The sequence below is a fragment of the Rhinopithecus bieti genome, unplaced genomic scaffold (assembly GCF_001698545.2).
Source record: "Rhinopithecus bieti isolate Rb0 unplaced genomic scaffold, ASM169854v2 scaffold_60, whole genome shotgun sequence".
Taxonomy (NCBI): Eukaryota; Metazoa; Chordata; class Mammalia; order Primates; family Cercopithecidae; genus Rhinopithecus; species Rhinopithecus bieti.
The window spans coordinates 494,603-509,800 of NW_016803192.1; the positions used below are offsets into that span (position 1 = coordinate 494,603).

A 15,198-nucleotide genomic window follows, 5' to 3' on the forward strand; every position below is an offset into this window, starting at 1 on the left:
ATAAAGATTTCTGATAACTTTAGCGATCTTACCTTTGGACTAAGTAAAATCTTCCAGAACTCTAATTAAAGCGCTGATATATTAATGAAGATTGCTAACTCAACATCAATCAAAAGTTATTTCAATTTACTGAACTGTTAGAGGACTAAAATGATTTTTATGACTTTTTTATTTGCAACATTACTGACTCTTTTATATTCTGTCTTATTTTCTTTTCAGCTATTCATAGCTTATAGCAACTGGGTAAAGTATACATTTGCAAGCAAAATCGAAATGTTTACCTTTCTCTTTAGCTGATTTCTTCAAAATATGGAAACTCATAACGAGTATTCTCATTTTATGGCAATATAGTTATTTGCATAAGTTCAATAACAATATATTTCTTTTTTGATAACAGGACACATTGAACACTGGTAATTTTACCAAAGCTTTTATTGGAATGGCATATTTTTAGATATGACCAGATTGCTTTGAGGAATTGTAGTTGACTTTATAAACCCAATAAAAAGCCCCTTGAAAAGACTGGCATTATACATTTTTACATGGTTCTCTTACAAGGTTCCTGACCTTATGATAAGTAAAGAATATCACTTTCTGGCAGGCCCAGGAACCTCAAGATATTTTGGGACCTCAAGAAGAGAGGATTTTACCCAATTCATACAGGTATTACAGGCACAACCAGACGACAAATCCTTGGCTTGTTTCCCTAGCCTTCGGAGGCTTTCAGAAATGTAATTTGAGATTCCTTATGAAAAAGTTCTAGCAAAGCCAACTTAAAGGAGCCTATATGGCCATTCATTATTTTTGTTATAATTTATACAAATAATCAGGCAAAGTATACTACTAAAACTTATTTTGTAAATAAATTGATTAGACTAAGAATTATCCTTGGTTTACATGGGGAACTGGAGAGAGAAAAATTATGTTTCAGAAGAAAACTATAGCACACCTGCTATTAGATTCCAGCACTGACTATTGTTTTTGAGTTTTTATAATTTTCCTATATTTTAGACTAAATCCAGAATTATTTCCTGGCTATAAGTCTCTAAAGGAAAGGGGTTTAATTTTCTTCAGGATGTTTTTAGTGGACTCATTAGCGGAACAGGTTTCTTTTTTCATTCTGGAGTACATGTTCTCTTTTTGATTGTAATCTTTATGTGCAATATGTATCTCTCATTATTTTACTGCTTCTGAGAAAATTAAAGTCATAATATTCTAAAGACCAGGGTGATTCAACAAGTGAGAGCAACTATACCAATACGTTGACTGAGATTTGGCTAAAGTCTCATTTTTGCCACCCTGTGATACCATTCCAATTCAGCTTTGGGCACACTTAAAATTTCTTACCGAGATGTATTGTCTCCCCTGCCTCTTCCCCACAAACCCATTTGGGCGGGACAGGACGGTTTGGGAATGAGCCTTCCTAATGATGCAGGACTAAGGAGTCAAAATGCTTTTAGTTCATCTACTATGCTTTCTTCAAAACATCTTGATGAAATGGAGGGAAATGAGAAAATAAAAGTAGCTCAGATCAGGCTGAGCTCTGTGAGGTATGCAAAATTTATTCTATCCAGAAAGCCAAGAGTATGAGACTTTCGGTCATGCCCCTCCTCACAGCATCCCTGCCCAGGGTAATTTTTTAAAGACATTTTTGTTCTTAATTAGCTGCCTCTACCATTATCTCCATGTTCTTGGAATCTGTGATACAAAGAACCATGTATAGCCAATCAATAGCTTATGTTACTTTAATGTATATTCTTATTAAAAACTGAAAAACTGCCTCTTCTTTTTTCCTTTCAAGATCCACTTGTAACTACTGCTAACTGGACTGTATATCCAGGGCAACTTGAATCTAAGCTCTTGAGTGGCCGTCTTCAAGCTCTGAGCTCAAATAAACCCTGTACTTAATCATATTTTCTGAATCTCATTAGTTAAGGCTGATTCTATTACCTATTACATCTCTTCCCCTTACTCCGTGTTTCACAATTTTGTTTCCTTTCTATTTCCCAAACGTGCCGAACTTGGCCCCACCTTAGATTTTCTACTTCCTTTTCTCTTTGCCAGGATTGTTCTCTTCCCTCCCTACTCCCACTAAGAAATTTTCTTGACTGGCTGTTTCTGATTTGTATTTTAGTTTCAACGTTCCTTCTGAAAACAGAACATAACTCTCAACTCTTGCTTCCTATTGCCCCGTACTCTCTATTACATGCCTATGTTTGGTGTGTTTTTGTAATACTTTCATTATCTGATGTTTGATTATTTGTTTATTACATACTTATTGTCATCTCCCTGATAGAGGCAGGAGGCAGACAAATACCTAGACAGATAGGGAAGGGTACCCAGTGAAACCTCACATTCAAGCCTGAAACAGCCTGAAGGCTGAAAGATGTGACTGCTGGTTCTGACTGAAAGCTGTGACTCAGAGGGAAAACTTCTGCCCCTGTTTGCCTGCTCTTTCCTGATTGATTCTTTCTGAATAATGCCTTTTAACCAATCAAATGTTGCCTTTTCCAATACTACCTAGGGCTATACTACCCCTCTCTTTGCTGAGAGTTTTCCTTTCGCTTAATAAATTCTGACCTTCTCACCCTTCAATGTATCCACATGCCTAATTTTTCCTGGTCATGAGACAAGAACCCAGATTTAGTTGAACTAAGGAGAAAAATCCTGCATCATTCCCAAGCCAGTAGAATGTTGGTCTGTAAAAGCAGATATTGTTTTTTGTGTGTGTACATCTCAGAATTACTTCATCTGTAACAATTACGGGAATACTGACCAAGCCAGTATTGGATAATAGTGACCAAGCATATTTATTGGATAAACTAAAAGAAAGAATGAAATTATTACATATATATATATCTTATTGAGCCAAATCTCAGTCAACTTATTGATATAGTTGCTGTCACTTGTTGAATCATCCTGTTCTTTAGAATATTATGACTTTAATATAATTTATAATTATAATTATATTATGTTACAATATAACTGTATTGTATCGTATTGCAAGCTAAGTTATTTCAGACCCATGTAGAACCATGTTTATAACCATGGAGATACAGAGAATAAATGTATTAGCCCAATTCATAGAAAGCTGAGAGTGTAGAAAATATGCTAAATAAAAGAGACTCAAACTTGTGGTCCAAACGATATTGGGCTATATTTCCACATCTTACTTTTCTATTGGCCAGAAGCAGACTAGCTGCCTCCAACGCCCCCACTTTTCTGGATGCTCCAATAGTCCTTGTCATGCTTTGTGTTTACAGCAGGTACAGGTCAAAGACATCTTATGAGCCCTAAGCATACTGAATGGCCACCATTTCTAATCTGAAGGTAACAAAGCTCCCTCCATTCCATTTTATGGAGGTAAATGATTTTTCAGAACTCTCTTCCCATTTTACAGAGGGCATTATTTGGTATGTGGTCATTTTTATTTTATAATAATAAAGCAATAAAGTATATATTGTATCCCCTTCATCAGATTTTTATAAAGGCATATATACAACTAGACTGGAGCCTCAGAGATTTCAGAATAACAAATTATTTGATGCAATGTATTTGTTTAGTTGGATCACTAGTTGGTTAGGGTTTTGAAACCCAGGGCTCTGCATGTATGAAAAAGAAAGTAGAACGTTTAACACTCTCCAGCTGTGATTCTGACTTTCTGATGGTAAGAGAAAGAGGCAAGGAGAAGAAACAAACGAAGTTAAAAGATGAGACACACAAAAGAAGAAAAAAGATGAAGAAGCTGCAGGGGGTCCAGGAGTATACTCTCCAGCAGACCACATCTGATGGCAATTAGAAGAAGAATTAAAATTACCGAAAAGAATGAAACATACAACCTTTATTCTCTTCAATCTCAGAAAACACAATTGTAACCTGTTTCTGTACAAACACAGCTGTCGTTTGGAGATTACTAATCACTAAGTTTACACTTTAGAGATTTTCCTTAGTCGCTTTTGATTTCCCGGTTCCATGTGTTTAAAATAATAATGGCAAAAGGATTGCCAAAACAGCAAGCGAGAAATTGTTACTGCAGTGATGGATTCAAGACAGATACAGTCAAAACAATATTCCAAACAATTCCAAACAGTTTAAAAAAAATTTGATAGACTTGATGGGCATTTTAAAGAGTCATATATTTGCCTTCAAAGAAAATAGTTATTTAACATATTCTTAAAAATCCCCATATTTTCATATGATTATTCTGTTTCTGTGGTCTCATTATATTTCAGCAGATGGAAGAAGATAGAGAACAAGAAGTACCAGGCAGTAGAAGGTAAATAAATAACATTTTAACAATATTCAAAGTTATTAGTAGAAAACGCAAAAAAGATCTGCTATTTATACTGATGGATATTTAATAAGCAGGCTAGTATTTGTATGCCTATAACCAGCTTTTTTTAACTTAATGAAAAGAAAGAAAAACTTAAATGATTTATTTAGAAAACTTGCACATTCAGTAGGGAGAGGTAGAACACAGGGCTGCCCATATGTTAGAAGTCGTTCAAACAAAGCTCCATGAGAATCAAATTAAGAGTATTAAAGAAGGGCAAAAAATACTACAAAACACAAAGGTCTCTCTGTTCTGCAGTCTCTCACGCTCTTTAGCTCACCAGGGGACAGTAAACGCATTGCTTAAAGAGGTTCTATGTTCCCAGATGTTGAAGCTGGATTAATGGTGAATGCTCACCCGCCTCCCCCTGCCCCCCAACCATTGCTTCCCCACTTTGGGTCATTCTTTACTGGCCTCTCCTAACACCCTCTCAATGTGATTTTTGCTGGACAATCAGTCTCATGTTTCTGGGAGTGGGAAATGGATAACATGAACGCACGGTCATGGCCCTCCAGACTCTGGCTGATTTATGCTCTGATCCTTCCCCTCGCAGGCAAGGTACTCTGTTGGCATTCACTAGCTGTGCAGTAGTGGGGCCGACTGACAGCATTCCCACCGTAAACTTCTGTTTTTAGAGGTTTATAACTTGGCTATAAAATGCTGCCTGGAGGGGGGTGGATCTTACAAAATTGTTTCAAGTTACAAGAGAGTAAAAAAAAAAAAAAAAAAAACACAACACACACACACACAAAATAAAATAAAATGTCTGTAATTTCAGACACTATCTTGTGCTTCTGGAACTTTGAAAACTCTGTAATTGTGCTGTCTGTACGCCCTACTGGCATTCAAATCAATGCTTTGAAGTTCAGCGTTTTAAATATAAAGTGAAGATACTCCTTTTACTTTGAAGAGATGGTTATCAAAGAAGATTAATGTATAGTTGCAAGTAAAATAATATTGGGGGGATTCTTTCCAGTCAAAGGAATTTTGGAATCCCTTGTATATGAATTAAGGACCACATCTGATGGTTAGAAGTCACCAATAGTAACATTCAAAATGAAGTCCACTAAAAGAATTATTCAGGTTTTCTGAATTGAGATAGTCATAAATTCAAGAGATATGTACAACAATTTACTAGACACAATTATTGATGGGTATTCTCCCAATTAAATGAGCACATTCTTCCTTTTTTTTTTTTTTTTTTGTCGTCTGAGACGGAGTCTTGCACTATCTTGCGGGCTGGAGTGCAATGATGCGATCTTGGCTCACTGCAACCTCCACCTCCCAGGTTCAAGCGATTCTCATGCCTCAGCCTCCCGAGTAGCTGGGATTACAGGCATGTGCCACCAGGCCTGGCTAATTTTTTGTATTTTTAGTAGAGATGAGGTCTCACTATGTTGGCCAGACTGGCCTCAAACTCCTGACCTCTTGATCTGCCCACCTTGTCCTCCCGAAGTGCTGGGATTACAGGTGTGAGCCACCGTGCCCAGTCAGCATGTTTTGTTTTGTTTTGTTTTGTTTTTTGTTTGTTTGTTTCTGAGACGGAGTCCTGCTCTGTCACCCAAGGTAGACTGCAATGGCGCGATCTCGGCTAACTGCAAGATCGGCCTCCTGGGTTCACGCTATTCTCCTGCCTCAGCCTCTGAAGTAGCTGGGACTACAGGCGCCCGCCACCACGTCCGGCTAATTTTTTTATATTTTTAGTAGAGATGGGGTTCGCCGTGTTAGCCAGGATGGTCTGGATCTCCTGACCTTGTGATCCACCCGCCTCGGCCTCCCAAAGTGCTGGGATTACAGGCGTGAGCCACCACCCCGGGCCACAGTCAGCATATTCTTTTAATAATGCCTGTGGAACTGTAAACTCCTACAGGGAGAAACAATTTGTGAGCTAATACTAGTTGGGCTGGTGCTACCAAAGATTTTTCTAATATTCCAGTACTCTATCTTACAATTGGTTTATCATTATCATCAAATGTCTTTCTGCATATTGCTATGTTTTTTTAAAACCCCAAACCTTAAAGTGATTTCATTTATTTATCATAAGAAATTTGCTCAAGTTCAATTATGTGTCACTATTCTAAGTATTGGACAGATATAAAGAAGAAGCCATGAGGAAGAGGAAGGGGGATAGTTCCTTATTAGTAATTTTGATAAAGTAAAACAATGTAAATCAGGCATCAACAGTAATCAACTCCACCTGGAAAAATCACAGATAACTTTAAAGCAGTAGTTCTCAAAGGGTGGTTCCCTTATCTGTAGTGTAAGTATCATTTGGAAACTTGTTAGAAATGCAAATAATTGAGTCTCACCCCAAACCAATTAAATCAGAAACTTTAAGAGTGAGCCCAGCAATCAGAGTTTTCACAGATCATTCAGACGGTCCTAAGAACAAGTACTAATGCCCTAAGGCAAAGCTTCTCAAGTTTTAGAGTGCTTTTAGAGTCATCTAAGGTGCTTGTTAGTACACAGATTACACACTGCTGAACACCCTCACCACCAGATTGTTAATTCGGTAGGTTGGGGGCAGGAAATTCGCATTTCTAACAAGTTTTTAGGAAGCACTGCAGCTGCTGATTTGGGAACCACACTTTGAGAACCACTGTCCCAAGACATCTTTATGTAATACGATACTTTCTCTCACTTGCTATGTACTATTCTTGGAAGAATCAAGAAATGGTGACTGAAATCATCTCTGTTTTGTGGTTCAGAGGGAAAATTTCAGATGAGAAAAGCCGAGTGGAAAAGGGACAGGATAATATTCTTAAAAGGAGAAACATTTGTGCAAGAATTAAGTTGTGAATGATCAAATTAGTTAAGGCAAAAGCCATAATTGCTTGAGAAAATGCACAGCAAATGTTATATAGCAAAGTAGGAATTTGGGCAGATCTATTTATGGTACAGCTAACAATATTTTCTCACCCCATTAAATTAGGTTAATCATGTGGGATTCTGATCCTCAAACGTTAAAGTCTAAGATACATGGAGAATGAAATACTTTTTCTGTGTCGGTTTCCCGGCTTCTTTCAAAAGAGAGTCAGACTCACACTTCATTTTTATTTCTTAGGCATAAGAAATCAGTGACTGGTCTTGAAACTATGTTTGCCTTTTCAGTGCACATACCACTTTCTGAAATTGGAAAAGACATTATTTAGAGTACAGAGACCTAAATTTCAGAATTGTAATGTGACTGCTAATTCATATTTGAAGCTCAAAGCTGTAAAAGACCAGTGAATTTAGCTATTCTGAAACTTCACAGAATGGTAATCACGAAATTCACTAGCCACATATCCAGTCATCCATCCAACAATGAAAAAGAAAACTTGACTTAAGGAAATGTACAATCCATTTGGTGAAGCCAGAGATTAAACAATGAATTTATTGTAATTGTGATATATTTTATTTGAAAGAAAAATCAAAACTTTTATAGGAGCTGTAACAAGAGCTAACTTTGTCTAAAGCCAAAGATTGGAAGTCAGTGAAAAATTCTTTGAAGAAAAGATGTTTAATCCAATGCCTGAGAGATGAGTAGGCAGAAGTCAGGAGAAGAGCCATGCAAAGTATAACCAGGCAAGAAGGGCGACTTTTCCCTGAACATGAGACAGAAAGAGTCAAAGTCAGGATGGTGTGCAGTGTCAAGAATGATGCTGGAGAGGTTGGCAAGTGAAACGTTGAAGGATTGTAAGCAGGACCCTGACATGATGAGATTTGAATATTGAAGTGCTCACTGTGGCTTCTATATGCAAAATGCAATGGAGGAGAGAGAGGGACTGCATTCACAACAGAGATAAAATGTAAAATTCCCATCCTTCCTCAGTTCCTAAAGAAAAATAACTTTGTAAGTTTTATTCTTTCATGAGCTCATATACCAGCATTATAGTTTTGCCTTTTAGAATATATATTACTTGACTCTGTACTTAAGAAAAGTATGCTTCATTTTAAGCAAACTCTCATTGTGTTTGAATCTTTGTGTTATGAACTGAATTGTGTCCCCTACAAAATTCATATGTTGAAGTCCTAACTCCCAATACTTCACAATGTGACTGTATTTGGAGACAGGGTCTTTAAAGGGGGAATTAAGTTAAAATGAGGCCATTAGGGTGGGCCCTAATGCAGTATGACTTGGTGCTTTTATAAGAAGAGATTAAGACACAGGAATGCACAGAAGGAAAGCCATGTGAGGACAGATGGTGCACACAGCCATTTACAAGCCACGAAGAAAGGTGTCACAAGAAGCCAGCTATAAAGACACCTTGATCTCTGACTTCTAGCCTCCAGAATTGTAAGAAAATAAATTTATGCTATATGAGCTACTGTTCTGTGACATTTTGTTATGTCAGACCTAGGAAACTAATATACTTTGTACCAACACATCCTTTGTTTAAAGAAAAAAAAAAATCACTGTAGGTCTTTTTGGAAATATGTTCTCTTAATGAATTTGAAATGCATTTATTTCCCAGCAGGAGTTCAAATGAAGGAGAAACTAATTTATTGGAGAGTTATTGGAGGGCAGGGGATGGGGGAAGAACCAAAGGAATGTGCATGGTATGTAAAGTGAAATACAGCAGCTGGTTCAGTGAACTCCCATATTGCTCAGACCTCCAATAGCCAGTTGTACACTATATAAGAATGACTACATTGGCTAAATTCAGAGATCCAACTGGTGTCATAAGCTCTGCCTTGGCCATGAAAATCAACAGGTGTCAATGTCCTGAAAGCCTGAATACCTCATGCACATATTTAAGTTAGGGAGATTTTCTTCATTCTGTTTATTTCTATTCAAATCATCAAGCATGTACCTTGCATATGTCTACTGGTTTACTATGTATACATTATGGAGAGTAAGAAGAATTTTCACACGTGGTCCACAACCATAACTCCAAGGAAACAGAGTTGGAGATTAGTTAGCATATACATGACAATTTGTTATCTTCTAAAGTGAGTTAACGGAAGATAGTTTGGAATGGTTTTTCATTTTTTTCTGGTCTTGAATTCCTGACCTCTTGATCTGCCCGTTTCTGCCTCCCAAAGTGCTGGGATTACAGGCGTGAGCCATCGCTCCTGGCCTTGGAATGGTTTTTCAAGTGATAGCAGAGTTTATCCTAGATGAACAAACTTGTCTGCAATGGGCTGACTTCCACATAACACTTAACATCCATCCATTCATCCATGTTAAATCAGCGGGAGACACACATAAACCAAGCCATAGAGACAAGACTTTTATTTTTCTTCATTGTCTTTGAGCAGTTTCTTTCACTCTGTGGTTTCTTTAGCTTTGTTTTTCATGAAAGCACAGCAGGTACAACTATTTAAACTCCATTCCTGGCTGAGATCCTCTTTTGTAAACATTCCTTCGAAGTTAAAATGAAAATTACTCTTCCTTTTCTTACAATGAAAGGAATACATTTTTTTCCCTGTTCTGCCTAAAATATCAAAAACACATAGCCAGGGTCTCTTAAATGCAAATGACTTCTTGACCTCCCTTGTATTTCTGGGTTTATTGGGTCTTCTCAGTAATTCCTGTTTCTCTAAATGTTTCCTTTCTTTTATTTTCTCTTTACTGAGAAATGCTAGCACCCTTTTTTGGAAATTGATGCAAAAACATTTAGATGCTTTGTTCACCACATGGGCTGTTTTGCTTTGGGGTACTGGGCATTTATTATCTCTGTCAGGTATTGGCAGCATCTGATTTAGTTGATCTATAGGCACAGAGAGGACTGGGAACTGAGTATGTATGTTACTATGACTCAGGACACATAAACACATTCTACGTACATTTTTAACAAGCACAATTTGTTTATAATTACATTGAAATTCTTTAGCTCCAAGCAAAGATACAGAGGGATGACAGATTTGATAAGCTACTTTTAATTTTGTGTGTGTGTGTGTGCATATTCTATTGCTTTGGGCTCTAGTACTAAAAAAGGAATGGAATTTAAAAAGAACAATGAGGAAAGATCGATTACATATAAAGAAAGAATTTTACCTGGCAAAGCCAACACCTCTGCTGACTCCATTAGCGTCTCTTAGTATTCTTGTGGAAATGACATGTCCAAAGGGTTTCAGCATATTCTCAAGTTCCTGCTCATCCATAGAAATGGGGAGATTTGAGATGTATAGGTTTGTTGGGTCTTGCTCTTGTTGCTAAGGGAAGGAAAGAAACAAATGTGGTAAGTTCTGAGTATTGAGAAACATTGTACAAATGGAGAAACTTTTGTTTAAACTGCAATGTAGATAATAATCTCCAAAGTGCTCTTGAAAGTGCTTTCACTAGGGGCATTACTTCTTTTTACTGCTGTATCGTGCAGAATGTTTATCATAGACAAAATGACCACTGAAAGCCAAGCTCTCTGTCCCTCATTCCTTAGAAAGACTAATACACTTTCTTTCTTTTTTTTTTTTTTAGGTGGGGTCTTGCTCTGTCGCCCAAGTTGGAGTGCAGTAGCATGATCTCGGCTCACTGCAAGCTCTGCCTCCCGGGTTTATGCCATTCTCCTGCCTCAGCATCCCAAGTAGCTGGGACTACAGGTGCCCGCCACCATGCCCAGCTAATTTTTTTTTTTTGTATTTTTGGTAGAGACGGGGTTTCACCGTGTTAGCCAGGCTGGTCTCTAACTCCTGACCTCAAATGATCCACCCGCCTTGGCTTCCCAAATGCTAGGATTACAGGTGTGAGCCACTACATCCGGCCTACTAAAAAACTTTTAATGCAAATTGAACTAAGGCAAATGTGTATATTCTTTTTTATTACTATTAACCACTACTTCTATGACTACCACTCTTACTACCATCACAATTAGTTACTGATGTTGCATTTAGTGAGAGTTCATAATATGCTAAGCATAGTTCCAAACACTTAACATACATTATTTCATTCAATATTCTTAATAGATATAATTACCTTTTTATGGATGACAAAATGGATCCTTAACTTATCCAAGTTACACAGCTCATAAGTGCCAAAGTCAGGGCTGAAATCTGGGCCTATCACCAAAGTCCATTGGATTTATTGCTCTGGTCTACTGCCTTCCACTAGACCAACGAGTCTCAAAGTATAGTCCCAGAAATGCAACATCAGCCTTAACCTCACCTGGGAACTTATTGGAAACACAATTTCTCAGGCCCCACCACAGAACTACTGAAGCAGAATCTGAGAGTGGGCCAAGAAATCTGTGTTTTGACAAGCCCTCCAGGTGATCCTGATGACGGCTTAAGTTTGAGAACTACTGTCCTAGACCAAGCCTAAATATTTATATACAAATAAGATTATGATGTCTATCATCTCCTATTTCAGCAGCAATAATGCTTAAATAAGCTTTGCTTAATAGAATGGGAAACAAAACCACAATTGCTAGAGTTATTTCTGTGTGTATCAATTTTCTCTATTTTATATAATGAAGTAATAATTTAGAACTTAGTTGTATTTATGTCTCAAATAAAATAGTCAAAAATTTGACAGATTAGTCATTAATATCAAAATGTACCAGATACTTAATTGAACTATTATATTTTAACCAAACAGAAACTTTAGTTTCAAGGATAAGCCAGAGACTAAATTAGAAAAGAAATCCTGAAGTCTATAGAAATGGTATTATGTAACAGTAAAATATCTTTTGTGAGAAAGAGATCATATTAGTCTAGATATTTATGGTTTTAAAAACCCAATAAAAAAGTTACAATAAAACAAGAATCGGGCAAATAATTGTTTCAGGTCAACGAAGTAATTTTGTGTGCAACTAAATTTCTGTATTTTAATAACTAAATATTCAGATAGGTTGTGATATTTTATTAAAACTTGGAGTGAATATGATGTAATATTCATTTCATTTTAAACCTAGTTTACTTTTCAAGTTTTGAGTACTGTGGGAAATAGCAAAATAACATATAATCTGGAAAAGATGACTAGAGTCTTAATATTTAGGAATAGTTTACATATAGAGACTGAATGAGTGAAGTCAATCTCCCTCTCTCTTTCTCTGCCACAGACATATACATAAACACACACATGCACACACACACACACACACACACCCCATTTTCACCACCACCATCATCACTACCACCACCAATAACTGTAATGGTCCTAGAGAAAAAAACAGAGATAATATTCTTCTTCTTTAAATGGTTTGATCTTGTTTTTGTTTCTGTGAGGCGATAAATTAAAAAACAAAGGGACATTTCAGATACATAATAATGAACCTTATCTACATATAACTTTCAGTTCATAGTATTTCACCATTTATCATTTAATCTTCACATTGTCGCTCCAAAAGTAGTTTGGCAAATATCATTACACTTACTGGATAATGAGGAAATAGAGACATGAAAGATTCACCATCTTGCCAAAGGACAATCTAATAATTAGTGACGGGGTTAAAATGAGATTTAGTGACTAATTTTCCTATCTTCCAGCTCAGTGTATTTTCCACCAGTCCAATGTTTCTCAAGCTTCAATTATTTGAAATACCAAATGTTAGAAATTTTTGACAGTCATAGGTTGTTACTTATTTTAATTTTTTTCTAAATAAACATACCTCTGGGGCTTAAATAAATCTATTTAAAAAAATAACTTTGTGTTGTTACCATAACTAAAAGGCCAGTATTACTTGCTGTAAATAGAAGGTTACTATAAAAACAGTGAACAAACTAATGTTTTCAAATTATAGCTAGATACTGTTTGCAGAAGGCTTTGGTGCTCCCGCTTGACTCTCTGTTGCAAAGGGAATTAATAATTAATGGAAGTGTTAGAAGCACACTAGCACCAGACTGAGTCTTTTTACTAGGAAGAATCAGATTTTAAAAAGAATTGAGAAATGAACAACTTTCTTATGATGTGATTTCTGAGTCCCACATGTCTAGAACTACTCAAGTCATACAAGAAATATATGCCCCAGAGCTTTGGAGTTCCTCATCAACCCAGAGCTTACCAATGAATGGGCCACAGCACATGACAATCCTATGAATGGGTTGGAATTTGCTCAATATTCAATACCCCTTTGCCCTTGATCAGTTTAATAATCACAGTCTACGCCATTGTCTCAGGTACTATATAGATCTTAGAATTTTCTCCAGGCATCAGTGCACCAGTTTATCCAAATTCAAAGTCATTTCCAAATTCCCTGAGTACTGAATGCATTGCAGCTGCTCAAAATGGTGTACCATAAATACGCAGGGCTCAGTACATAAGGGATTGCCTGGTAAGCTATTTTCTGAATCCAAATTCAAACAACAAGACCAACTCTTTAATTTGTATTCACAGAGACAGTAGCATATTGGATAGTGTCATTCGTTAATCTGTATTCATGGGAAGAATATGACATTGGGGAGTGTTATTTAAGTAATTCTGTTCTTTGAAATGAATGCAGTATTAGTCTTGAATATATTGGTTGAAAATAGAATTTAAATTATGCATAAAATAAACTTTAAAATAGTACATACATTTATATTTTTACTTTCAATTATATTTATATATCAGGTTTATGTAAATGGATGGTCATTTTCAAAAGGTTCATTGGCACTATGAAACAAAGAGCACTTTCCTTTCAATTTTCCAGAAAGGTTTTCACAGGATAACTGCAATCAAAAGATCTTTTATAATTTTTTAACTTAAATTTTATGGACAGAGCTCCTAAATGGATCTAAGGTGGCATCTTATCCAGTCTTATCATCTAACAGATGGAAAAAAGCAGAAACTAGTGGTGAGATTATGACCTGCCCAAGGCCACTCAGCTAGAAGAAGAGGCTAGAAATAGAGCCCAGGTCTTTTATACTTAAGCTGATGTTATTGCCAATTTACAACACTGACTTTGTTCTTAAAATCCAATGATTAATAAATAGCAGGTTGTGGTTCAAAAGAATATTACACAGACAAAAATAAATATATCTGAATTCCTTGTTTTATTCACTTTTGTCTGTTCGTCAATAAGCTTGAGTTAAAGAGTGAAGGTTATGAAAAAAGAGCTCCTAGCCTTAGCTAGTATTCTACACATAGTCATTGAATGAATATTGTGCAGTGTATATTAGATTGTAAACGTATATGACTACAATTCATACATCTATTACATTTGACTGTCCATGTCACTATAAGTAACTCCCCCATTTTGGTCTGTTTCTACATTTTTTCATTTGTATAAGGATTTCTTGGTTTATTGTTTAGTTTTGACAAAAGCTCATTAAAAGTTAGAAAAGTATCCTCTCCATTGTTAATGGGAGCCCAGATCTGTCATCTTATGCAAAAATATGTAAATAATTTATTTTCCCTGAAACGACTTCCTTTTCTCAGGTTTTAGTGTACGTATGCCATCAAAATCAGATTTATTGGCATTCACTTGCTTTTGAGCAGTTTAAGACAATTTCAGAACTTCAGAACATTTCAAGGTGGCTAAGCAAATGAATACTTGTAGAGGACAAGAAAACACTGCCCCATCTAGATCAAAGGTTATGTCTGGGTTTTTGAGTATGCATTATGGCTATTACAGAAACACAATTCTGAAAAAAGCTATTAGAACACAATTTTAAAACTGAAAAACAATCTAATAACATTCACATTTGATGGAATGACATTTAAATGCTCTGGAAGTAGCTAAAGTACTAACACTAAATTGAGATTTTAGAGTAATTTCTTAAACTCCCTGGAGCGTGAACTATTTTTATTTCCAATATGCCATTGATCAATATATTTGTAGAATATAATGAAAATAAATTAATAGAAAATAAAAGGATATGCAAAATGCAAGTCCAACTTTTTATTATTACACTCAACAGACACCAAATTACATATTGGATTAGATATTATGTTAATGTCAATTGTTATAAAATATTTTAAATGCTTTCTCTGAATTTCTTTTTTTTTTTTTTTTTTTTTTTTT

At 36.0% G+C, this 15,198-nt stretch overlaps 1 protein-coding gene across 9 annotated transcripts in view; it reads right to left on the reverse strand.

Annotated features, from left to right (window-relative positions):
- The window catches only part of RBMS3 (RNA binding motif single stranded interacting protein 3), a 763,768-nt gene that overhangs the window by 278,336 nt on the left and 470,234 nt on the right, over positions 1-15,198 (reverse strand). For all 9 annotated transcript variants that reach the window (XM_017868338.1, XM_017868350.1, XM_017868345.1 and 6 more), the window contains exon 5: positions 10,317-10,474. In XM_017868338.1, the coding sequence (XP_017723827.1) occupies positions 10,317-10,474 (158 nt within the window). The remainder of the gene's footprint in view (positions 1-10,316; positions 10,475-15,198) is intronic.